Source organism: Rhineura floridana, chromosome 6 (genome assembly GCF_030035675.1).
Source record: "Rhineura floridana isolate rRhiFlo1 chromosome 6, rRhiFlo1.hap2, whole genome shotgun sequence".
NCBI classification, from domain to species: domain Eukaryota; kingdom Metazoa; phylum Chordata; class Lepidosauria; order Squamata; family Rhineuridae; genus Rhineura; species Rhineura floridana.
This window is the reverse complement of record NC_084485.1, coordinates 53,133,921-53,161,379: the sequence shown is the minus strand read 5'-3', so window position 1 is coordinate 53,161,379 and position 27,459 is coordinate 53,133,921. Positions and strand designations below refer to the sequence as shown.

At 41.2% G+C, this 27,459-nt stretch overlaps 1 protein-coding gene across 1 annotated transcript in view; it reads left to right on the top strand.

Annotated features, from left to right (window-relative positions):
• Positions 1-27,459, top strand: part of PKP1 (plakophilin 1) — a 67,486-nt gene that overhangs the window by 34,453 nt on the left and 5,574 nt on the right. Inside the window, exons 4-13 of the mRNA XM_061631887.1 lie at positions 4,782-4,926; positions 13,528-13,735; positions 16,132-16,309; positions 20,749-20,863; positions 21,806-21,961; positions 23,356-23,532; positions 23,673-23,826; positions 24,491-24,677; positions 25,953-26,037; positions 26,795-26,898. Of these exons, the coding sequence (XP_061487871.1) occupies positions 4,782-4,926; positions 13,528-13,735; positions 16,132-16,309; positions 20,749-20,863; positions 21,806-21,961; positions 23,356-23,532; positions 23,673-23,826; positions 24,491-24,677; positions 25,953-26,037; positions 26,795-26,866 (1,477 nt within the window). The 3' untranslated portion in view covers positions 26,867-26,898. The remainder of the gene's footprint in view (positions 1-4,781; positions 4,927-13,527; positions 13,736-16,131; positions 16,310-20,748; positions 20,864-21,805; positions 21,962-23,355; positions 23,533-23,672; positions 23,827-24,490; positions 24,678-25,952; positions 26,038-26,794; positions 26,899-27,459) is intronic.

Here is a 27,459-nt window from a genome sequence, read left to right as displayed (position 1 = left end):
ATAATGGTAATTTTGCTAGAAGAAGACAGTGTGGAAGAACTGGTAATGCTTTCTGAGGCTCTGAAGACAGAATATTTGGGGCTTCCAACAAACATTTCAAAGTGATGGATGGTGGGGGGAGGGGTCAGAACCTGCCTTTCTGCCAGGAAAAAACCCCTCTCTCCATCCCTCCCCAGCATTTCAAATTCCCAGCAAATGTCAAACTAGGGCTTCTAATGACAATCCTGAGCAGCAGGCATGGACTCAAAAGTGTGCTCCCACATTCTATGTGCTCCCACATTCTAGACACAGAATACAGCTTTTGCAGCCACAAATAGCATGTACAAGGAAGTTGGAGTTGTTAGAAGGTGGAGAATGGAATGATTCACCTTCCCTGAAAACCCCAGCTTCCCTGCACATGCTTGGCAGTTGGAGCAGAAGTGCAGATTGGCTGTCAGAATATGGTGCAAAATGACTTCATGAAGAAACATACACTCCATGGATAATCCTGTGGAAGTCCTCAGAACTCAGACCTCCACCCCCATCAAGGGCCTTTAAAGAATTGTACAGGCTAATTTATAAGTATAGATATACATTATTATTATTATTATTATTATTATTATTATTATCCCGCCTTTTGGCGAAAAGGCTCTCAAGGTGGCTTACAAACAATAAACACAAATATAGAAATACATATCAATAAAACAGTACAATTTACAACAATTAAATAACAAGGTAATAATATTATAAAAAGCAGCAATAACAACTTTCAATGAAAATACAACAAATCACACTTTCCTAACACTTTCCTAATAAATTCCTAACGATTAGAGAATGTCTACTAGTTCTTAGATACACATTTAAGCCAACATTCAAAGGGAAAGCTATTTTGTAATCTAAGTAAGAGAGAGAGAGTATTAAAAAGGGGGCAGGAGACCTGAGGTCTAGTGAAAAAGACTTGGGGCTTGGACCCCTGGGCTACTCCCTAACAACTCTCCTGCACCCTACCCTGCTTTTATCTATACAAATGCTTCCTTAAACTGTGGGCAGTGGTTGCTTCCCTCATCACCTTCCAGGAACATATTTCACCCAAGAATAAGGCCCATACAAAATCTCTCAGTGTGGTCTGTGTAGGTGTGATCTGTGGGATGCGAGATATTAGAAGAAGCTTGGACTCTCCCATTCCTGCTCATGTGCTGTATTAAAGTGCCCAAGATGATGCATCATCCAGGAGCGTTTGGGAGGACTGGCAAGGTGCCAACAGGAGAACAGGGAATTCTAGATTTTCTGCTAAGTTTTCCTCACGTAGAACAGGGATGGCTAACCCTAGTCTACAACCTGATCTATCTCCCCAAGCAAAGTTTTCTCTCCTGCCTTCCCAGACCCAACTGATTTTGACAGCAACAGCAGAAGGGTGTTTAGGGTGGCTGGATCCTGTGCCCTAATGGGGTTGGGGATGCAGGTTTCATCTGATGAGTGGAGAGAAAGCGATAACCTCCCTGTACAGATCAGCTGATGAAGTGGGGCTGTATGCCTGTGTGGTGGTGATGGTAGTACAAATGTAAGAATGTGTGTGCAAGAGTGTGGGGCAGCCACACCCACTGCTATCATGCAGCCCCCAAAGGGTTGGCCAAGGGTAAATGTAGCCCTCAGGCAAAAAAAGGTTTGCCACCCCTATTGTCAATCTAGGTTTTGTGATTCCTTGTAAAGTTTGTTCAGTTGTTCTGGTAGTGAAATGAAGATTAATTTGACATTTCTCCACCCTTCAAAGAGCATCTAGTTTCCCTCTAGCCAAGCAGGTTCTACTTTGTTGTATGAGCAATGTAAGAAATTGTGGAGAATTTGTTCACTGTCTTCTCAATTTTAGTAGTTCCATGCCATACAAAAATCTATTTCTCCCCTCTCCTCCTCTTTGTCATCTGCCATGTGCAAACAAGCATGGAGATGTAACTCTCTCCAGGGCTCCTGCCATTCCCAAGCCAGTCTGAGCTAGCTTGCCCATCTCTAGTTCTGATAAAAGAATGACTTGAACTTCTCTTCAGTCATGTTTATTTTCCCCCAAAGAAAAATATTTATAACTATATTTCATGGTTCTGCATTTAGAACATGGCAAGAAAAAATTCCTTCCAGTTTCCAGAAAATAGCGCATTAGTATTCATTTCCAGGGGCATCACTACTGGGGTGCGGGGGGTGTGGATCACACCCAGGTGACACCATGAGGGGGGTGACACCCAGAGCCGCACCCCCCCGCACTTCCGCTAGTGACGCCGCTGCCCCCCGGCACCCAGTCCAGTGTGCGCCGAAAGCAGGTGCCCGCTCACTGGTGGTGAAGCCTGGATGGGCCTTCCACCGTCAGCCTGGAGCGCATGCGTGCAAAGCGTGCGCGTGCAAGACCAGCCGCCCCTGTCCATGCCCCTGGGAGGGCATGCGCCGGAGGTCCGCACCCCCCCGCACTCCCGCTAGTGACGCCGCTGTTCATTTCCCTGTGGCTGGAGCTTAGAACACAGAGAGATCCACATGGACGACTCTCCATTATGTTAAAGTTTCATCAAAAACAATAATAGTTGGGTGGATCAAAGTAGATAAAGGAGGTAGGCAAAGAGAGACTAAACTTTGTAAGCCAGTGGGCCCTTTCATGTTGATAGTAAAAAATTGCTAGTGGAGTAGATATTGAGAAATATCTTGTGAATGACTTTGGGCAGGTATAGAGCTGATGAATATTACTTTTTAAATTTAAACTTTATAAAGTTTTGAAAATAATTACAACAAAACAACCTGCAAAGAGGTATGGAAATGCTTCACTCTGATAAACACAATACAGAAAAACTAATTCTATGGGAAGATTGGGTGAGGCAATACCTGGGGGGAGTGAAAACACAAATATACCTGAGGATTTTGCTGCAATTTGGTAGCCCTTCATATCTTATATTGAAAGGCATATGATGTCTCACTACCTCCCAATGAAACATGGTTTTATTTAGAATAATCAATGAAATGTATATTGATGTTATTTTTATTTAGTGAATAGACAACTTCTTTCTTAGGTTTATTCATTCCCTGAAACCCTTCCTTTTGAATTTTGTAAGTTATTAGTACAAAAATTACTGATGGACTAGTACTATCTTGGAAAACAAATAGCAGCTGAGGATAGTTCTTCCTCTGTCTGCATATAGATACAGAGGCCATAACTTTGGGATAGTTGATCCATTCTCTCAGACTGAGACTTAGAAGACATATCCAAGATCACTTTATGCACACTGGTAACCTCCAAGCACAGATGTCCACCTTGGTTAAAGAGTTGTAAAGTGATAGATTTTCCTCATTATTTCACCAAATGCTTGGAATGGATGGGTAATTCTAATCCACACATATGATGATTAAAAAAGGAATCACATAGTGATTTGAGATTCATCATCTTGAGCAAAAAGATTCAGCTGCATGATCTTGTATTTGTATTTGTAGCACATAACTATGGAGTTGCTTTTGCATGTGGCAGATGTGGCCCCATGCTGCAGCTCCAAAATAAAATCTAGACAGATCTTAACCATGTGGCTATGTGTATTCACATTTCCTAGGTCTACATTCTTACAAAAATTAAGTTGATACAGCATTGTCCTACAGCACATGCGTTTTGCGGTAATAAGTGCCTTGTGACCGTTTGGAAGCAGACAGGCCTTAGAGTATCACTTGTCTCAATTAGATAGCCACTCCATCCAGCTGAAAGTAGATGTGTATTCCATTATATCAAGGACATAAAGGGCAGCTTATCAAAATGCTATGAAATTGCATTGCTGCCATGCAAGCCAAACGGTCTTAGAAGATCTTTCACTTGGTACTTTTTCTGCTGCAAGTTGCAATCTGATTAGATAACATCTATACCATGGTCTAGTTAGGTGGGTGGATAGAAGCCAATGATAGGGCAAGGTATGATTTTATGCTAAAATAGTAATTGAAGAGGAAATGAGGCTGGATTGTTGTCAAGAAGGATGAGGTTGAGTGTGGGAAGCCTTTGGCCCTCAAGATGATGCTGAACTACAACTCCAATTGTTGCTTACCATTGGCTATGTTTGCTGGGGCTGATGAGAGTTGTAATTCAACAACATCTGGAGGGCCAAGGTTCCCCACTTAGGGGTTAAAGGTTTGCTTTGGCCCTTGAATATGGGAGAATAATTTTCATTATGGAAAGTGGTGTCTTTTAGATAACATACAGAAGAGTGGGAGTTGGTGGAATGATTTTCTTGAGCAGGGAGGTAGTTGGAAATCTTGGTGCAATGTTGTGATTTTAATCTTAATGCTTCATATGTTAGATAGTTAACTTCATATGTTAGATAGAACTTGTTTTGGTTGGTTTAGATACAATTATGAACCTCTCTTAGCCAGCAGAATAAGAATAGAATTGAAGTTGAAAAGCAGCAAAGACCACACAACCCAGTCAATGATATGCTTCAAGTTACATAGCACAACATGACAAGGTGTGTGCGGAGTCTGGTACGTCAAGCAAACAAATGGAGAAGTGAAGCTTTAATTTAAGAATACATTTCTGGCCTTCACAAGTTGTACAGACAGATTTAAAACACAATCTCTGTATCTGTCAGAGGTTCAGAGACTAGAGAAAGTGTTTAGGTAGAGTTTGCATGGTTCATAGAATGAGATTTATGCATTGTGCATAGTTCCTATATTTCCCTGTTGACTCCTGTACAGCTAGATAGGGAAGAAGGCATTTGTAGATCTTATACTATCTTGCTTCTAAGCTACCATGAATCTGCCTTGAAGTGGGTGACATCCCCCCTTTTTGTATTTAGAATATGCAATGATGAGATGGATTATGGAGCAATGACCATCCAGAAAGCCATCCAGCTCCTGTGTTCTTCAGATGAGAAGTACCAGGCCATGGGTGCTTACTACCTGCAGCACACCTGTTTTCAAGATGAATCTGCCAAGCAAGAGGTAATGTTATTCCTCACTACATCAGCTGTGTGTGGCTTTACAGTAGATGCTTAAATGCATGGGATTATGTCAGGACTCATGTTTCCGGTAGCTCCATCAGAAAGAAGAAGTCAAATTGGAAAGAGGTATCTTATCCAACACTAAGGGGTATGACAGTATAACAAGGAGTGTGACTATGAGTCCATTGGGTGGACCTATACATTTGGAATTGTGTATAGGCATACACTGTCATGAGCCCTGGACACATACACAGTTTTGGTCTGCAAATAATTTATGTTTAAACATCCAAACTTACAATTGCTAAGAGCATCAACATCTAACTTCAAAATTCTTGGAATATTTGAATTAATGCAAATGCATTTAGCATGCATATAAGTGAGTTGTAGTTCAGCAACATCTGAAGGGCTCAAGGTCCCCCACACCTGCTTCACAGAATAACAGAACCATGCTGGTCTCATGGGTGTATACTTTTCTGAAACCTACTCAGAGTAAACTTGCACAGAAGTCATATTGATCTGGCACAATTTAGGAAGCATAACTGTTTTTGGACATAGAAGGACACATCATTCCTTCTAGTACCGCACAATCATGCCTATCAGCTAGGCAGTGAAACAGGACTGCCAACAGACAAGGCAGCAGTTTCTGTGTCCTCTTGGTACTCCAAAAGTATGCAGAAAAATATTTGGTTGGATTAATTAGGATCAGTAGAAAATCTGTTCTTCTGATCTTAATTAATTACCAGTCCAACAGTTTGTTTAGCCACAAAGGGATCAGGCCCACAAACATTTAAAAGATCCTGGAAAGGAGGGTGAGATTAGAGATATGGATGTGTGCTGTGAGGTGCAGATTCCTGACCCCAATTTGTCCCCAAACCTTCCCATATACTCCAGGGAGTGAACAACAAAAATATATCTCTAACCTCACACGCACACTGTACCATTTAGGTGTGGAGCTAAATGAGCAGTATTATGTTCACCGAGCTGCAGACCTCAGTACTCAGAGCTCACACTATGGGGTGGAGGATTTCTGAATCATCCTACCACTCCCAAATGATAGCCCCAAACTTGCTATCTTTGTAAAAAGTGTTCACAAAATTCCAATAAACAAAAACTAAAACGCTGTCATAAAAATGTGTGTTGTATCTAAAATTCTTATTTGATTAATTTTCAGGAAATTCCTTGAGCACATTGTGAGATGCGTCCTTCCCTGGCTCTCCCTGTCAGGTTCCTACCTGCGTGTGGTTACTGCCTGTCTCTAGGCACCACCAGGGACTCCACCAGTCCGGACCGCACTCTCTTCTGGTTTACCTATCCGCTCTAGCACAGATCTCAACAGATCCCCCTGCTAGGCAACCACCAGTAACGTCCCAGAGACTCTGAATACTGGTATTGTTATTCTCTTCACCGCTGCCACCATTTGTTACAGTTCCCCTTCAGCCTTGGTCATTACCTTACCCTCCCTTCTGGTCTGTGAAACCCCAGCCAAGGATCAGGCCTTTGGTAAACCAAATTAAGTATTTATTAAAGATAACAAAGCTAACAAGATTAACAAGATTTCTTCTTAAGGCACATAAGCATATGGTTTTACTCAATACTAATCCGAACTCCACCTCCCTCCTGGTAAACAACTCTCTAAACCCCACCAAGCAATCCACTCTTTCTCTTCTCCCCCCCAGATTCCACTCTCACTCTTCCTTTTATACATTCAGCCATTTTAAACACTCAGCCAATCATCTCGCATTCTACTGCCCATTCACTCCCCCTCCTCTTTCACTCCACTTACCATGTATCTTCTAAAACAACAACACTTACCATATATACATTAATATAGGAACATCACATTTCCCCCCCCTTAAACAACAGCAGAGTATTATTCCTGTTCCAGGATTTATACGTCGCGTTAACAAATAAAAGTCTCTATGGGGAAAATGTCTTTCTTTGTTTCTCTGTCTGGTCACGTCACTGCAGTCCCAGCCACTTGCCTGGAAAGTCCATCAGCCAGTACATTGTCCTTGCCTTTGATGAACTGGAAGTCCACTTGATAGTCCTGTAGGGCCCAGGACCACCTCTGCAGCATAGTGTTATGGTTTTTCATAGTCTGCAACCATAACAAGGCCCGATGATCCATAGTCACTGTGAATCTTCGTCCCCACACGTATGGGCGCAACTTGTTCAGTCCCCACACGACCGCTAGGCACTCCTTCTGGACCGACAAATAGTTTTTCTCCCTCGGCATCAGCTTGCGACTCAGGTACGCCACTGGATGTCTGGTGCCTTCTCTCTCCTGTAGCAAGACGACTCCCAGCGCGAGGTCCGACGCATCTGTAGCCACGATGAATGGTTTCTCATAGTCTGGTGCTATTAATATGGGTCCTTGGCACAAGGCTTGCTTCAGTAGATCAAAAGCCTTCTGACATTCATCCGTCCATACCACACGCTCAGAACACTTCTTTGTTAATTCATGCAAGGGGGTTGCTATTTCCCCAAAATTTCTCACAAACTTCCTATAAAATCCAGCCACACCCCGAACTGTGGAACAGCCTCCCCGAAGAAGTATGCCTGACGCCTACGCTTCTATCTTTTCGGCGCCAGGTTAAGACCTGGCTATGCTCCCAGGCATTTTAAGCGTTTATGTTATAATTTAATTTTTTTATTTTTTATTTTTTTCTTTAGTTGCTGCTTGTGTTTATTGTTTGTTGTCTGATTTTATTGTTGATATTTTGTATTTTAACCTTTTTGTACACCGCCCAGAGAGCCACTCGCTATGGGCGGTCTATAAATGAAACAAACAAATAAATAAATAAAATAAATGCCCTTACTTGTTTTTTGGTTAAGGGGATCGGCCACGCTTGTATTGCCTCCATCTTGCTCCATAAGGGGGTAATTTTCCCACTCCCCACCTTATGTCCCAAATAGATTACTTCCTTTAGTCCAAACTGGCATTTCTTAGCTTTTATTGTGAGGCCTGCTTTTCTTAAGGCCTCCAATACTGTTGTCAGGTGTTGGACATGCTCAGGCACCGACTTGCTAAAAATGGCCACGTCATCGATATAGGCCACTGCAAAATCTGACATGCCTCGCAACACAGTATTGATTAGCCTCTGAAATGAACTTGGTGAGTTCCTTAGTCCCATGGGTAAGGTCACAAACTCATATAACCCATCTGGTGTACTGAAGGCAGTTTTGGCTCTGGATTGCTCGTCTAGTTCCGTTTGCCAAAATCCTTTACAGAGATCTAGTGTAGAGATAATGGTTGCTGCCCCCAATAACTCTAACATTGCGTCTACCCTAGGCATAGGATACGCATCTGGGACAGTAATTTTATTGATTAGCCAATAATCAATGCAAAACCTTGTCGTTCCATCTTTTTTCGGAACCAGGACAATACTTGAGGCCCAGGGACTGATGGATTCCCTGATCACTCCTAATTCCAGCATATCTTCCACCTCCTTTTCGATTTCATTCAAAACTTTCCCATTCACACGGTACGGAACAGATCTGATTGGGGCATGATCTCCAGTATCAATGGAATGTATAACTATACTGGTTCGGCCAGGTTTGTTGCTAAAGAGATTCCTATAGGTTTTCAAAACTCTCAGAATCTCCTCTTTTACTTCCTCCTTCACCTCCTCTGACCATTCCACTTGATCTACCCCTCCTTTGTCTTTGCTTTCTTGTACCAAATCTGGAAGTTCAGGCCCACTTCCCTCAGGGAATAAGGTAACTTGCAACACCTGTGCATCCCTGGTATGGTAAGGCTTCAACATATTTACATGAACCACTTTGCTTTTGTTTAATTGGTCTGTGGTAATTACATACGTCACTGTGTCAAGCCTTTCTCTGATGGTATATGGTCCTTCCCAGTTAGCCTGTAATTTGTCATGTTTCCTGGGTATGAACGCCATAACCATATCTCCCACATCATACACACGTTCTCTGGCTGTTCTGTCATACCAGTAACTTTGCTTCTCCTGTGCATGACTCAAATTCTCTTTCACTACTTCCATCATTGATGTTAATTTATTGCAGAATTCCAATACAAAATCTACTACAGAAGTTTTGTACTCTCCCAGAGTTCCTTCCCATGAATTTTTTAGCAGTTCCAAAGGTCCCCTCACTTTTCTAGTAACCATTAGTTCAAAGGGTGAGAAGCCTGTTGACTCCTGAGGGACTTCTCTGTATGCAAATAAGAAGCATCCCGTCATGCCCTTCAAAACTCCATTAAATCTGGTTCTGTATTTGCTAGGTACTATCAATTGCTTCTCTGGTTCACATTCATCCTTTCTCTCAGCAGGCATCCACAGTCTATATAAAATCCCATTCTCACACACAACTTGATTCCTCAGTTTGTCAGTGAAAGGAATCTGTTGGGTCAGAGCTTGTTCCTTTATCTGCTTCAAACTTATATCTTTATGCAGCTCTTCCCTGAATTGATCTGCTTCTTCCCCAGAGACCACTTGATACAGTTTGTCTTCTTCAGCAGGCCTGCTAGTGGTTGCTATGGTGACCTGAGGCTGGTTAACAGATTCCACCCTGTTTGTTTCAGCCCCCCTTAATATGGCTTCTTTTTCTCTGCCAATTTGCTGTCTGGTCACTACATATATTTTCCCCTGTGCCCCCATAACATCTCTTCCCAGTATTACTGGTTCTTGTTGCTGGGCATTAATACCAACTTTATATTGGCCCTTTCGGCCTCTCCATTCCATTTTCACTAGGGCCACAGGCAAACTCTCTGGTTCACCCCTCACTCCTTGGATAGTCACTGTTTCCTGAGGTAATATTTCTTCAGATTTTATTAAATCTGGCCTCAGTAACGTCTGAGCGGCACCAGTGTCAAGCAATGCCCAATAATTTGCCCCTTGTACACTCACTTCCTCTCTCAGACTTGAATCAAGGTCTGTTACTTCTGTCCAGTTTATCTGGCAGAACTGAACCTTTTTCGCTGTTTCTAAAGCCTTGGGCTCTGTTTTCACTGCCCTTGTCTGAGCAGGATTACTAATGGGGTTGGCAATCTCACATTGAAAACGTAGGTGCCCCGGTCTACCACATTTGTAGCATAATTTCTCCTCACTTTTAGGGTACACAGATCCACTCTGGGGTGTCCTGTGCCCTTCAGATTTTACTGGAGGACTCACTCGCTGTGGTACCACATCCCTTCTGCCAGCACTATATGGTCTGGGTTTAAACTCTCTTGATGTTTTCCCCACCCAGCCAGTTCTATTGGAGGCGAAGTGATCCGCCATCTCTGTGGCCTCCTGCACAGATGTAGGGGAACGGTCTTTGACCAGGAGCCTTATTTCTGGTGGTAACTGATGGTATAATTGATCCAATATCATGAGGTTTTTCACCTCCTCCACAGACTGAGCTTTGGCACTACTCATCCACTTTCCAAATATATCCATCAACTTTGCTCCCAGTTCCACAAAAGACCTCCCTGTCTGTATCTGGCAGTTTCTGACAAGCTTTCTAAAATAATCAGGCCCCAGTCTGAATCTTTTAAACACTGCTTCTTTGAATTCAGCATAGGTGATGGGCCTGTCTGAGGGGAAATATTGGTATACCTCAGCCAATTCCCCTTTAATCAGATTTGATAAATACTGCATGTATTTATCTTCAGGTAGCCCCCACAACTGAGCTGCTTTTTCAAAGGTGCTGAGGTAAATTTGAGGATCTTGACCAGGCTCATAGACAGCAAAGTCCTTTGGAGTAATTTTTATTTTTGCTCCATCTCTGTCCTTTCTTGTTTCATCAGAATGAAACTTCTCTCTTTCAAATTTTAACTTTTCTACTTGAAATTCGGCATCCACTGCTCGTTGCTTCTCCCTCTCCTCAAACCCCAATCTCATTCTCTCAGCTTCCATCTTCAATCTCTCAGCTTCCAACTCCCTCTGCTTGTCTTTTTCCTCAGCCTCCCATCTTAACTTCTCTCTCAAGTACTCTATATAAGCGGGATTGCTTAAATATCCTTCTGGGGTCTCTTCCCTGACAGGTTGTTTTTGCTGGGCAGTTGCAAATCCTATAAGTGCTACCCTCAATTCATCTACCCCTTTACCCTCGTGAGGTAAATTGAATGTTATGCACTTCACCAGCTCCTCTCTTTTCATTTTTATGTATTCAGCCATGGTGTTTGAGTTCACTCACTCTTTGCCACACACTCTTTGCCAGTCACTCTCACAAGAAATCTTGTTTTGTTATTTCTGTTTGCCACACCACTGTATCTGGATTCTCTGTTGTTCATATCTGGATTCTCTGTTGTTCGTATCCCACCGCTACTGACACCACTTGTGAGGCGTCCTTCCCTGGCTCTCCCTGTCAGGTTCCTACCTGTGCGTGGTTACTGCCTGTCTCTAGGCACCACCAGGGACTCCACCAGTCCGGACCGCACTCTCTTCTGGTTTACCTATCCGCTCTAGCACAGATCTCAACAGATCCCCCTGCTAGGCAACCACCAGTAACGTCCCAATACTAGTATTCCCAGAGACTCTGAATACTGGTATTGTTATTCTCTTCACCGCTGCCACCATTTGTTACAGTTCCCCTTCAGCCTTGGTCATTACCTTACCCTCCCTTCTGGTCTGTGAAACCCCAGCCAAGGATCAGGCCTTTGGTAAACCAAATTAAGTATTTATTAAAGATAACAAAGCTAACAAGATTAACAAGATTTCTTCTTAAGGCACATAAGCATATGGTTTTACTCAATACTAATCCGAACTCCACCTCCCTCCTGGTAAACAACTCTCTAAACCCCACCAAGCAATCCACTCTTTCTCTTCTCCCCCCCAGATTCCACTCTCACTCTTCCTTTTATACATTCAGCCATTTTAAACACTCAGCCAATCATCTCGCATTCTACTGCCCATTCACTCCCCCTCCTCTTTCACTCCACTTACCATGTATCTTCTAAAACAACAACACTTACCATATATACATTAATATAGGAACATCACACACATCTTATCAATTGTTTTGTGGAATATATCGATCCTACCTGGCTTAATTCTAAAGTCTTGCTCACCATCAGCCCTCATTTATGCAAGTAATTACACACTTCAGTTCATCTAAAGTCAGTGTTACATACCCAAAGGCTGATAGTGGGTGACCACAAAGGTCGTTTGCAGAGCTTGGAAAAGTTACTTTTTTGAACTACAACTCCCATCAGCCCAATTCAGTGGCCATGCTGGCTGGGGCTGATGGGAGTTAAAGTTCAAAAAAGTAACTTTTCCAAGCTCTGGGTCTTTGACCATTTTATTTATTATTATGTAATGTATTATGGAACACTGCCTTTGCCCTCTCAAGGAGGCTTACCATTTAAACACACACACACCCATCAAATTTCAGCAATATTAGAAAATACAATTTCAAAGTTCAGAACTAACACCTGTTAAAAAATTTCAGCAAATTAAGCAAATTAATTAAACTTGGTCCACTATAAGGATATAAAATATAACATAAAATGGAATAACTTTTTAAATTACTATTGTTTCAGTTTAATTAATCAAGTGTCTAGAAAATTACTTGAAACATTTTACAATAACTAATAAATGTATATTCATTTTATACAATGTGAGTAGTCTAACTAGATTTCCTATTAGCACCTAATGCAGACAGAGTGGTTGTCATTATTTTACCTGAACAGATGCAATCTATGCACCCATTTCCTGTTTACCAAATACAGTTTACAGTCTCACTTTTCACCTTCTTAAATATTATGATACAAGTAGCATTGAACCAAGCGAGGTGAGGCTCATGCGGGTCTAGACCAGAGCTGTTAGCAGTCAAAGAACAAAAGCACACCTTTCTCCTACAGTATATGGCATGTTGAAACCTAAATAAGTATCACCTGAATTGCAGAACCTCCCCTGACTCATCAGCAAAGAGTGCCTTCTTTCACGTATAGTGAGTAACCTGTGCAGCCCAGTGACGTTTTGAGGCAATCAGAAGTATTTATTTATTTTTTCAAAGTAACAAATGATTTGAGGCCTCAAGGAACACCCAACAAGCTTTAAATGCCATATTTTAAGCACACATCTCACTGTGTATGCAATGAAAGGTAATATGTGAGGTATATGTACATATATTCTAGGGATGGGATCCATTGGTCAGTACTGGTTCAAAAGCATTCAACCTAATAAGCCGATATCTATTCAAGTTTGTTCTTTGTCTGCTAGTCGCTGCTTTTACCGGACCTGGTTTTTTTTTCCCCTTGCAAAAACATTGATGTTAATAAAGATAATTTTGAAAGGAAACATCAATAACTTGAAACAAAATATTGATTAAAATTATTGTTCTTAATAACAGTATGTTAGAAGAGGCATTTTTTTTAAAAGCCGGGGAAAATCACTACACAAAAATCCAATCTGCAGTGACAGAGAATAAGCAAATTAATGGAAAATTTGGTACCAAATCCAAATTGGACAGAATTCTAGCAAATCCCTAATATATTCACAATACAGCCAGTAGTAGTTCAACACTGTTAAAACTGCCAGGCCAATGAATACATCTCATATGTTAACCTTTAACTCTCATGCTTTCTATTTGCAGAAAAGAACAGAGATACATAAACAATTTTGATCAGCAAACTTTTTAATTCCTTCTTTGTTAGGTCTACCGGCTTGGTGGCATTGCCAAGCTTGTTGAGCTTCTCCGTAGCCTAGATGAGAATGTGCAGCAGGCTTCAGCTGGGGCCCTTCGAAACTTAGTCTTCAGAAATCCAACCAACAAGTTAGAAACCAGACGACAGAATGGAATTCGAGAGAGTGTGAACCTCCTGAGGAGGACCGGGAGTACAGAAATACAGAAGCAGCTGACAGGTACCTTCATCCTTTTAGAACATTGTAGAAGCAACTGGAACATTAAATCACTGAATGTGAATCATTGGACCCAGATAACCTGAACAACTATAGACCTGTGGCGAATGTTCCGTTCCTGGGCAAGGTCCTGGAACGGGTGGTTGCCGGCCAGCTCCAGGGGCTCTTGGATGACACTGATTATCTTGATCCATTTCAATCCGGTTTTAGGCCCGGTTTTGGCACCGAAACAGCCTTGGTCGCCCTGTATGATGACCTCTGTCGGGAGAGGGACAGGGGGAGTGTGACTCTGTTGATTCTCCTTGATCTCTCAGCTGCTTTTGATACCATCGACCATGGTATCCTTCTGGGGAGACTCACGGAGTTGGGAGTCGGGGGTACTGCTTGGCAGTGGCTCCGCTCCTACTTGATGGGTCGTCACCAGAAGGTAGTGCTTGGGGAACACTGCTTGACACCCTGGACTCGCCGTTGTGGAGTCCCGCAGGGATCGGTACTGTCCCCCATGCTTTTCAACATCTACATGCAGCCGCTGGGTACGGTCATCAGGAGTTTTGGGGTGCGTTGTCATCAGTATGCTGATGACACGCAGCTCTATTTCTCCTTTTCATCCTCTTCAGGTGAGGCTGTTAACGTAGTAAACCATTGTCTGACCGCGATAATGGACTGGATGGGGGCTAATAAACTGAAGCTCAATCCAGACAAGACCGAGACGCTGCTGGTGAGTGCCTTCACTGCCCAGATGGAGGATGTTCATCCTGTTCTTGATGGGGTTACACTCCCCTTGAAGGAACAGGTTCGTAGCTTGGGAGTTCTTTTCGATCCTTCCTTGTCTCTCAAGGCCCAGGTGGCCTCGGTGGCACAGAACGCTTTCTACCATCTTCGATTGGTAACCCAGCTACGTCCCTATCTGGACAGTGATGACCTCGCCTCAGTTGCTCACGCTCTGGTAACTTCTAGGTTGGACTACTGCAATGCGCTTTACGTTGGGCTGCCCTTGAAGATAGTTCGGAAACTACAGTTAGTCCAGAATGCAGTGGCCAGACTATTGACGCGGACCAGAAGGTCCGCTCATATAACACCTGTTCTGGCCCGTCTGCACTGGCTTCCTATTTGTTTCCGGGCTAAATTCAAAGTGCTGGTTTTGACCTATAAAGCCCTACACGGCATGGGACCGCAATACCTGGTGGAACGCCTCTCCCAATATGAAACTACCCGTACACTGCGCTCGACATCTAAGGCCCTCCTCCGAGTGCCATCCCATCGAGAAGCTCGGAGGGCGGTGACTAGATCCAGGGCCTTTTCGGTGGTGGCCCCCGAATTGTGGAATAGTCTCCCCGATGAGGTACGCCTGGCGCCGACGCTGCTGTCTTTTCGGCGCCAGGTGAAAACCTTTTTATACTCCCAGGCATTTTAAAAAATTTAAATATTCTATTTTTTTTAAAAAATTGTTTTATAGTGTATTTTAAAACAGTATTTCATTACTGGTATATTCTGATGTTGTTTGGTTTTTGTTCTTTGTTTGTTTTGCTTTTTGATTTTCTTATATTTGTTCTATTCATATATTTTCTTGTTTATCCTCTATGTACACCGCCCAGAGAGCCTTTTTGACTTAGGGCGGTATATAAATTAAATTAAATAAATAAAAAAATAAATCACTGCATTAATATTGGATTATATCCAGCAAAGTTATCCCATTAGCACAAGGACTTCTGCCTGCACAGTGGGACTTCCTTCACCTCTTCTCTCCATACACCTCCTCAATCTTCTTCACAGAGTTGGGAGAACCCTCAGATCAAATTTGGGGCAGGACACACAGAGAGAAGAGGGGGAGGAAGTCCTTGTGCTAATGGGACAACTTCATTGGATACAACCCAATATTATGGGTATCTGAAGGTCTAGCTTTTAAAAATAGGAAGAATAGTTATGGAGTGTCAACAAATTAAAGGATTTGTTTAATAACATGACTTTTAACAGATCAGTCAAAAATTGACTACACTTAAATATATCTGTAGATATATTAGAAAACCTCAATATAGGTATTTTTATTTATTGGAGCAAGATAAGTTGTAATGTAATAAAGAAAAGCTACTACTTTGTTCATATGGAAGATACTCTTTCCTATTTTCTTTTTTATTCCCTATTCCAGTAACACACCAGAACTAAAATAAAACTAAATGTGACCTGGACTTTTCAGGCGCAGTAGAGGACATAGACTCCCAATGTCAGTAACAGGCAGGCAGGCAGAACTTCTTTTATCATGACAATAGCGTGAATGCCTTCTGTGAACATTTAGAGAATGACTTTCATAATATGCATGAGTTTTACTGTTTGCTGTATCTTGAATCCAAGTGAGATTGACTGGAAGCTATAGCAATGCATCTCATGTACTTGCTTTCCAGGATTGCTCTGGAACCTATCATCGACAGATGAACTGAAAGAAGATTTAATACATGATGCCCTTCCTGTTCTGACTGATCGTGTTATTATTCCTTTTTCTGGCTGGTCTGATGGTGTTAGTAATAGATCAAAAGAAATTGTTGACCCAGAGGTTTTTTTCAATGCCACCGGCTGTTTGAGGTAAGTCAGCAGATATATTCATATTTTGATAATAATGAAAAAGCTTAGATACATTTTTGCTTGTCCTGCAACTACTCTCAAAAAGGCCCTTTTTACATGCTGCCTTTTATTAATTATTTCAGGCAGTTTACCAAATCGAAACTAACAGGACAAATAACAGATGTAAGTGCAATCAATAGTCCAAGAATTTAAAATAAAAAAAAAAAGAAGAGTAGCCATGTTGATTCATAAGAAAACCTCCAAAGGTCACCATTGGGACCAACCAAAAAGTCATAAAAATGTGGCAAGTTTTTGAGCTTGAAAGTGTCCCATATTTGTGTGACTGCTTGTCTAGTTAGTTATTTGGACAATTTATATAGGGTTTATATTTAAACACAACTCTAAGCGCCTTACAGCATAAGATAAAACATCTTAAATAAACAGCAAACACAAAAAATAGAATTTCTACATTCTACAACTAAAGAGAATGTCCTCTTTAGTACCAACACAAAAATTACATAAATTACACATAAAAATCAGCTTCAAAAATACAAAGAAAATTCACAATAAACGTGAATGGCTAAACAAAATATCCTCTAGACAATTGTTGTTTCCAATTTAAAAAATTGCCCAGCTGTGGACTTTGAACCTTAAATAATAAAGTCTAAGATGCCTGGGTGAATAGAAAAGTTTTTGCTTGGCACTTAAAAGACAGTGTGCTAGGCATACCCACCCTGGCAAGGGCATTCCATACCTGGTGCTCCACTACTGAAAAAATCTTGGAAATGTAAGCCTCAACATCAATGGTGGTAGCATTTGGAAAAGGTCACTGGCTGATGGCCTTAACATGTGAGCAGAGCTTGGAAAAGTTACTTTTTTGAATTACAACTCCCATCAGCCCCAGCCAGCATGGTCACTGGATTGGGCTGATGGGAATTGTAGTTCAAAAAAGTAACTTTTCCAAGCTCTGCATGTGAGTGGGATGATATGGCAGGAAGTCCTGCTTCAAGTATTTGTTTCAGCCCCAAGTATTTAGGGGGTTTAAAGTTAAAAGGTTTAAAAGTTTAAAGTTAAGTGCCTGCACATTAAATCGGGCCCGAGCAACCGGAAAGCCTATGAAGTCCTTTTAAGTCTGGAGCAAGCACTGCTAATCAAAACTCTGCTGCTCTGTTCTACATTAACTGAAGTTTCTTAACCATTCCAATTTTAGTAATCTAGATGTATTTTTGTTGCATGTATTTTTAAAAAAACTTTCTGCTTGCTCCTCATAGAATTTTAAGGACTGCCTCTAGCTGTTGAATTTCCTTTGAACTGCCCTCCATATTAGGTTTCGTCATCAGATTCTCTGGTTCCCTACAACTACCCTGCTTAAATTGTAGCAAGCCAATTTATGGGCATGGAATGGTTTTATTCATGCTTAGGAAAAGCTACCAAACCCCTTGGCATGAAGGTAATGCCAACAGCTACACAATTAGAAGTACAACCTTATGGGATTGAGCAGCAGCTGTTCACACCTTAACCATACACATTAGCTAAAAGGTGCATTGTTTAGTGAAATGAATGAGGTGAGTCAGTGACTGCAGCTTCCCTGGTCCAGGGGTCTCATTTTATCAGCAGCTTGTAAAACAGTAGATTCCTTCCACTCTTCCTTAGAGTGAGAGGTCCTTAGAGTGAGAAGTCCTTCCTTAGAGTGATAGGGGTGAGACAGCTCCCTTATAAAATGACTCAGTGGAACAGGTGAGCAAATGGGAGTACTCCAAGCTCCAAACCTGGAAAACTCTGAAGAAAAAACAGTAAAAATAGCTCCATAGTGATCTTAAAATGAGTTAGGACCAGTTTAGGTATCAGAAATGGTATTTAAAAACAAAACAAAATCTCAACATATTGATTCGGCACTGTGAAGTGAATCTTAAAGTGAGAGATAAACTAGTGCTTTGCAGAAGTTGGCTTTGCCCTTTAGAACAGGAACCCAGAATAATTTTCTTCAAGTCCCAGTTTGCCAAGTACTTATGTGAGGCTTGGACAAAACACTACCTCCTATTTTCTTAAACTCATCCATTAAGCTAATAGCTGTGCCAGGGGAGGGGGAGGGGGATTTTCAGTGAGAGGGATTAAATTTCTCCTCCCAACATGCTACAGTCCTCAATGAAAAATCTCTCCTTGTGTCTACTTTTGCATTTTTTTAAAAAATAATAAACCAGTCCTTCCCACATGCTACAGTCCTGATGAAAAATAAAGATAGGATGTGTCTATTATTTAAAAACAAAAAACAGATGCATCCCATCTAGTTCAAACCTTAGTAGCACAGTGTAGCAGCACTATACTTAATATTAAAACTATGCAAATACTATGTTATTGCATCTTCTGACCTTGGGCTTATCCACACGGGAGCCTAACTTCGTACTAAAGACACTGCTTTTACCATCGTAACAGATTTTCAGTGTCCACATTTCTTGCTCGATAGTAGCTTCCAATCCACTGTTTTCCATTCACACAAGTAGGTGTTCCTCTGGGAAGGATTAGTGTCCCTGTTTCCTTGTGGCCCCGCCCCCAATTTTATACATTTACTCCCTCCAGAGTATCAATATGGAAGGCAACAGTTCCCTCAGTTGCAATCCCCATGACTATCGGGGCATCAAGGCTGAAGCTGGGAGAGCGCCTCAGTGTGCAATTGACAAGAAACAATGAAACTGACTAGACCCCCTTCTCCATTGACCAAGCGTGAGTGAAAGGCAGAAAGGGAGGGAGTAAGTGAAAGGTAAAGTAGTCCGCTGCTGCGGCAGCTGGGAGCCACTGAAGTAAGGATTCACCTGCTCACTAAAAAACATTGAAGCAAAGCGCCTACAAGGAGGAGTGAAGCGCAGCTGAGATGGTCTTTCCTTCCCTTTTCACATTATCAGTGGATTGGGTTAATATGGATTCAAAGGGGGAAACTGCATGATAGCTTCTGCTTGCCTGCAATGTCATGTGAACCATGTGAATTAAAGGGGGATACAAGTAGCACCAGACTCACAGTAAATCACTGTGTGGATATGCCCCTTGTCTCAACTCCTTGAGAATAGTATGTAAATGTAAATGTACTGCCTTGAAGTTGATCCCGACTTATGGTGACCTCATGAATAGGGTTTTTGTGGTAAGTGGTATTCAGAGGCAGTTTACTATTGCCTTCCTCTGAGGCTGAGTGGCAGTGACTGGCCCAAGGTCACCCAGTGCGCTTCATGGCTATGTGGGGATTCGAACCCTGGTCTCCCAGGTCGTAGTCCAACACTGTAACCACTATGCCACACTGGCTGTACTACAAGATGAAAATGTATTAACTCTGAATTCTCATCTAGTTATTTCGTACATTGACACTAGGAACTGCCTTATACTGAGTCAGGCTTTTGGTCCATCTAGCTCAGTAACTGCCAGTGGCTTTCCAGGATTTCATATGGGAGTCTGTCCAAGCCTATGTGGGATTTGAACTTGAGACCTTTTGCATGTAAAGCATTTACTGTGCCACTTAACGATGGCTTCTCCAATGCCCCTACTCCACTGGGATTGCTAGCATATACATCATTGTGACTGTTTAGGATCAAATTTGCCAATCACATTATATCCTAAGTTACACATTGGCTCATAAAAAGTGAATGAAGCATTAACAAACAATCACAAAAAGTAAATTGTAAAGTCAGGAATGTCAAAGTGGCAAGCACTTCTGCAAGGTTAAAAATAAAGTTCATGTATGCATTGGAAAGTGAACATTGTACCCACACCTGGAACACAAATGAGTAAAACTAGGGCCACAACATTATAACCTCTTTACAGAGGAGATTTGCAACAAAAGCTGAATAGCACAGTAGGCAAACCTTGAGCAGAGGCAGGTGCCCACTTAAACCTACCAACTTCTGCCCTTGTCCCAGCGGTGAGCAATCTTGACCCTGGCCCAGAATCTGAGAAGCAGTACCTTGTCTGCTTCCAACTCTTCCAACTCTTCCCAGCCATACATTCCTCATTGGCAGATGTTGTGTGAGGCATGTATGTCCAGCTGCTGGCCCACAATGGCATCTCACTTCTGTCTGTGGCTGGGCACAAAGCCTCCCCATCTTCAAATTCTCCCAGAGTCTGGGACTGGGGGGGGGAGAGAAGAGGAGCAGTGTTGCTTTCAATCAGTATTGGGTGTCCTGTAAATATCATCATTGCACTCAAAGTTTGCTCAGCCATTGTTCTCAAAATAGGTCTAGAAAAATGTTACTTGTCAGCCTGTCCTGCCCTCAGAGTGACGGTGGTTCTATTCAATTTGCGCAGATATATTTTGTGAAATTGGCCTGTGATATATTCTGTGGGCTCCCTTTAATAGGTGCATTTCACCCTCATAGAATCAAAGAGAACTATATGCAGTGCAGGAAAAGAATAACCGAGCTGCTTCACTGGTTGTGATTACTTCTCCCTTTGATTTATAAAATGCCCCTTCCTTGCAGAAACCTGAGTTCTGCAGATGCTGGACGTCAAACCATGAGAAGCTACCCTGGACTGATTGACTCTGTAATGACTTATTCCCAGAACTGTGTGGCTGCCAACCGGCCAGATGACAAGGTACCATCAGGCATAGAGCAATCTTGGTGTATATCTCACAAGCTGATATATCTCTGGCTAATATTGGCAGAATCATAATCCCAGTTTAATTTGTACAGCGATGTCTTTTTAAAAAAATTAACAGTTACTAATGTCTTAAAACTATGTGTCTCAAAATTGTGGTGACAATAAGCCGTTGGGAACTGCCTTCCTTATTTCTCAGGATAACGGAGACTGATTTTCTCATATGAGAGGGGATTGTCTAGGAAGCATCTGATTTACTGATTTATAAAAAATACTTTTATACCACAATTTCATAAAAATATCAAAGGGTTTTACAACAATGATATCGATGTCATACGAATATAAGGTGTATGAAATGTAGACTTGCATACATAGGATAGAAGGAATGTCTGCTAGAATCTATTTCGATATACTGACCATCAGGATCTTCCATTGTGTGGGCCCCCAAAATTGTACTAAGTTCATCTGAAAACTTGACCATATGAAGTTCTTAAATTGGAACTTTTTGTGGCTTTCCAGTCCTAATATATTTGCCATCTTAGGTGAATTATTCCTGTTGCCTTTCCTCTCTCTCCCTCTCCTTCTCTCTTCCACATGGGAAAATTACACGAAAGACTCACAGAAGACCATTTATGATGAAGTCCTACTGTTTGGGGCGTCTCCAAGGATAGCAATGGGTCCTGTCCTGAAGTGCTGTCTGCCATCATTTTCCTTTGGAATTGTTACAATAAGCAGTTTACTGGGAGACCTAATTTCAGGATAATAGAACTTAAAACTGAGCATCAAGATCAGTCACTGAATCAAGATACCCTCCCCCCCTCATACTAAGATATATCTGCCATGTGCAAAGTATATATGTGTTAATTGTCAGCTAAGATAATGATAGCATGTTGGCTGACATAACTGAGAGAAGTGACTGGTTATTTTTGTTTGCTTTAGTCTGTGGAGAACTGTATCTGTATCCTACACAATCTGTCTTACCGCCTGGATGCTGAGGTGCCTAATAAATACACACAGCTCAACCACATGGCCAGGAGCACTTACACAGACAAAACCCTGACAGGCTGCTTCAACAACAGAGGTGGAAAGCTGGAGGTAAGGTTTGGTGCATAGAGCTAATTCATTCATAGATTGCAAGGGTTTGTATTCCCTTCCCAACTTCTTGCTACAGTATCGTATCTTATAATAAAAGATACATAATCCTAAAATGCATAATCATTAAAAGCATAAATTTTATTTATTTATTTATTAATTCAATTTATATACCACCCCATAGCCGAAGCTCTCTGGGCGGTTCACAACAAGTAAAACATCTGATATACAATTAAAACCACATATCAAGCAATCTAAACATACATTAATGATATCAAAAATTAAAGCATATGTATACACATACAAATGCATATTAAATATCAAAAAGCTGAAATACTAAAAGCTAAAAAACTAAAACTAAAATGCCTGGGAGAAGAGGAAGGTTTTTACCTGGCGCCGAAAAGATAGTAACGTTGGTGCCAGGCGTACCTCATCAGGAAGAATATTCCATAGTTCGGGGGCCACCACTGAGAAGGCCCTTTTTCTTGTTGTCACCTTCCGGGCTTCTCTCTGAGTAGGCACCCGGAGGAGGGCCTTCGATGTTGAGCGGAGTGTACGGGTAGGTTCGTATCGGGAGAGACGTTCCATCAGGTATTGTGGCCCCGTGCTGTGCAAGGCTTTATAGGTTAAAACCAGCACCTTGAATCGAGCCCGGAAACATATAGGCAACCAGTGCAAGCGGGCCAGAATCAGTGTTATATGTTCGGACTGCTTGGTCCCAGTTATAAAAACACCACCACTTAAAACTGTAAAAAAAAGACGAGGTATTCAGACCAGGCATTGACATCCCAGAGCTTGGAAAAGTTACTTTTTTAAACTACAACTCCCATCAGCCCCAGCCAGCATGGCCACTGGATTGGGCTGATGGGACTTGTAGTTCAAAAAAGTAACTTTTCCAAGCTCTGCATCAGGCAAGTGCCTTGGCACCTGCTTAAGACATACTTGTTTAGGCAAGCCTATCCAGACATATAGAAGTGGCATTGTGTTCTAATGTGTTTTTAGCGTAACTGTTGGTTTTAATTATATTTTGATTCAAGCAGTATATAAATTTTGTTAAATAAATAAAAATACTCAAGAAATTAAGGAAATAGCGCTCTGTATCCAAATATATTATATATGTCTGCCTGCCATGTTACTTGTGTTTAGCAGGCAAAAAAACCCAAATGTTGATGCTTGCATATCATGTTCAACAAATATGGGATAATGACGAGGATTTTGATTTCTTGCCTGCCCTTCATCATCAGGTCCCAGCGTGGGTCACAGCAATTTAAAAATACAGTATTAACACAGTTTAAAACAAATTACATTTTTAAATGAAACAAAAAAGTGAGACAATAAAATGTGGTTCTTTTGTAAAACTTCAGCTTCTTAGATTTTTCACTCTTCTTTATCCTTAGTATGATGAATATGATCTACCTCTTCCGGAAGAGGACTATAAACCCAAAGGGTCCAGCTGGCTGTACCATTCGGATGCCATCCGCACATACCTGTCTCTGATGGACCAGAGCAAGAAAGATGCCACCCTGGAGGCTTGTGCTGGAGCCCTGCAAAATCTGACTGCAAGCAGGGGACTGGTAAATATAATATATCCCTCTCCACATTTGGGAGAAAAAACCCTGTTTATTGAAGGTAGTCATACTCTCAGTGTGACTAACATTGGATATTGCTCCCAAACTCTAGAAATGTATTACTACCAAATTGCTTATTTTTCTAGATGTCAAATGGAATGAGCCAGTTGATTGCTCTAAAGGAGAAAGGGTTGCCCCGTATAGCACGCCTTCTGCAGTCCACTAGTGCTGAAGTTGTCCGTTCTGGAACATCCTTACTGAGCAATATGTCTCGACACCCCATTCTCCACAAAACAATGGGTAGGCACTATTTTGTATTCCAGGAGCGGATCTAGTTTCTTTCTTTACTTTACATGTGCACCCTTTTCTTCATAAATGTAAGGTAAAATGTAAAATGTAAGGTAAAATGTAAGACAATAATTCCACTGTGTAAAATGTGATCAAAGTGCTTAAATGTCTGTTTACATTTTGTTGAAGGAAAAAAGGCTCAACAGTGAGAAGCTAGTTCATTACTTATCCCTGTTCTTGTTTTATCTCATCCAGTTTAGTGTTTGAAAATCTCTTGCAGGTTTATTCATATGTGCCATGATTGTTCAAGATCAGCAGTATTATCTAATGATCTAAAAAGCAACTGAAAATAAACAAAGAATAACTTACCTCATGTAAAACGTTGGTTGGTCTTTTTGGACCAGATGTGGACTATGTCCCACAATTGGGTTTGTTTGGTTGCCACTGTCAGGTTTACATGAACTGAAGCTGATCTGCTTTGGTTCTCACAGTACATGATCATTTGCTTTCAGCAAAGGTGTTGTTACAGCTCTGAGGTGGCAAATATTCCCCCTTATGCCTTATTGTAGACTTTATTGTTGGGTAATGCTTATTTAGTCTCAATAGCCTATTCAGTTTAGTCTCTTTTGAGTTTTATGCAACTTTTTATTTAATGGAAGTCTGTGCCCCTCTTTAGCTCATCAGGTGCTCCCAGATGTGACACGTCTCCTAGCCCTCCAGGCTCCAGGTTCCAGTAATTATGGAGACATTATGACATCTGCTTGCTACACACTGAGAAACCTAATCATGTCCAACCCACAGATGGCCAAACCCTACTTAACAGGCAGCTTGATAAATAACGTGGTAGGCCTGTGCCGAAATGGGTGAGTAATGGTGAGGAAAAATGGGCATATGAGAGGCATGAACCGGTTTTAGAGTAAATACAGCTCCCTGAATATAATATATATTCTCAGATTAGATATTTTCCTTTGACATATGTTGCAGAATGTTGACACCTCACAATAAGCATTTTTAAAGTTGTGGTGACAGTGTGAAACTCAGATGCTGAATTAGTTTCCCTAAATCAGTGATGGGGATCCTGTGACCTTTTAGATGTTGTAGGACTCCAACTCCCATCAACCCCAGCTAACATGGACAATAGTCTGAGGTGATGGGTGTTGTAGGCCAGCAAATCTGGAAGGCCAAAGGTTCCACAGCCCTGCCCTATAGTTTGAATCTGATATACTTATCATTAATACCACGGAGTGGAGTCAGATGGTGACTACTGACTACTTAATAGCATTACTTGGTGATTTTGTAAACTGAATCTATATTCTGAAGATATAATACAGAACACACACATGGACTTGATTTTCATGTAACACTAAACCATGAGTTAGTGCTACATGGATGAGCCTCCACAAACCCAACCTAAAAGAGGGGCTTGTGTGCTCCCCTGTCCTCCTTCCGCACAACCAGAAAGAGGACTTCTACTAAGTTTAGTTTCACTTCTAAAGCATATCAGCAGCAGATACAAACCAGGGATCCTGGCTGTGTGGGAGGAGGTGAGAGGAGCATGTGAGACTGAGGCTTTGCTCAGGCTCAGAGGGGGTCGTCCACAGCTTAGTATTACATGTGAATACATGCTTTTTTTTTCTTGTTCAGTAACAGTGATCTTATAAATGAAAACAGTAAGCATAAAATATTATAACAGTAAATGGTCTTTAAAACATTTCTTTGTTATGCTGTTTTGACTCTTGAATAAATTCAGAACTATCCTTGGGAATATTCCTTGAATATTCTGGAGCACAAAATTCCAAGTGTAACATTATATGAATCATGAATCTTTCGCCACAACATTGTAAGCAGTGATGCAACCTATTCAACCTGAAAAATGTGGTAACCTCTCCTACCGTTGAACATTAACGTTCAGTGAACTTGGAATTTAGATCAGAAGGAGAAGTGGAAATGTCAGGGCCACTTATTTGGACTACAAAAATAATCAGAAATCAACGTTAAAATTGGTACTGCCAGCAAAGTGGAGGCCTTACAAACTCTATTCTGAAGGGCTTAAAGTCAAATCCAGTTTATAAAATGCAGATTGCTGGTGTCATCTATCCTTTTTGGTGAAGCTCATTTGTCTTCTTTCTTGTCTATAGATCCTATCCAAAAGCAGCTGAAGCTGGTCGTATGCTACTGTCTGACCTATGGTCAAACAGGGAGCTCCAAACTATACTAAAACAAGTAAGAGAATAAGGTGTTTCTTTTCCCTGTTTCTCATAAAACAACATGGCACTTGGACGACACCACTCACATAATAAAATGTGTTGCCAGCCCTGCAGTAAATGTTTCCTAAAACAGAAGCAGTGTTTTAAAAATGTGTGATGATAAAACATTTTGGAAAGCAGATATGCCATTTTCTTTTGTTTTCTGGACAGAATGTTTGTTTTGGAGACTTTTGACATCTCTTTTAGATGTCAAGCTTTGAGACCTCCTAAGAAGTGCTCTTTTATATTTATAGTAAGACTATTGAATATAATTTGTATATACTGTGAGATTTGCATTTTATTTTAGTACAACTGTGTTTAGTGCAACGTATTTTCTAGAGCCTTTGGTCTGTTAATGGAAGGCAACTCAAAAAAGAAAAGAAAGATACACTTCCACTAATAAATGTCTTGGACCAACTCAATACAAAGAAGAAGGCTTGGGAATCGCATGTGCTCTGAGCATTAGGGGGGACAGCAAAATAAAAATGTAGCAAATAAATAAAAATGATTACAAAAGTGGGACTTCTTTATGCATTCAACAAGCTTTGCAAAATGCTTTTGCATTTATCTACGAGCTGTTAAGTGACGTGGCTGGAAGTCTTTGATTCAAACCAATTTGTCTTAGAAGCAAACATATATGAGTGCATCCAGACTTTTGCTTGAATGTAACTCCTCTTACAAATATTAAATGGTTCTTCATTTGATTTATCACCTGCCTCCTTTCTATTCTGCAGCAAGGATACGATAAGAATATGATGGGATCCTTAACAGGAAGCACTTTTAGGACCCTGTCTTCCAGATTCTAAGAAGAGATGTTCATTGCATGTTTAGATTGCAGGTAAATAATTGAATTAGACTTTTAAACTGGAGGAGAGGATCTTAGTCACACGATCTAGATTAGACAAGATCAATATGTGGTGCTGCATTTGAAAGTGTTAAAAACTGCAACTGAATTTTTAAATGCAGCTACTAGGACATTGGCTCCCAGTTGGTTTCCAGGATCAATTTAAAGTGCTCTTTTGACCTTTGAAGCCCTAAATAGTCTGGGATGACTTGCCCATGTGGACTTATATGTTGAGATCTTCCATTGGGGCCCTGCTTCATGTGCACCCATAATTGGAAACATGGGTGACAATGCAGCACAGGAGCTTTTATACAGTAACACTGAACACTCTGGGACTCTCTCTCTCTCTCTCTTCTCCATGATAAGGCAGTTCTCTGCCAAAGGGTTTTTGGTTGCCCTGATTTCTTTTTCCATGTTCCTGCTGTTTTAATGTGGTTATTAATTAGATTTTATCATTTTTTTAAAAAAAATGGTTGTGCATTTTCCAGATAGAATTAAATAAAAATATGTGTACTTTAAATCAGGAATTTATCAAATTCACATTTTCTGAAACAA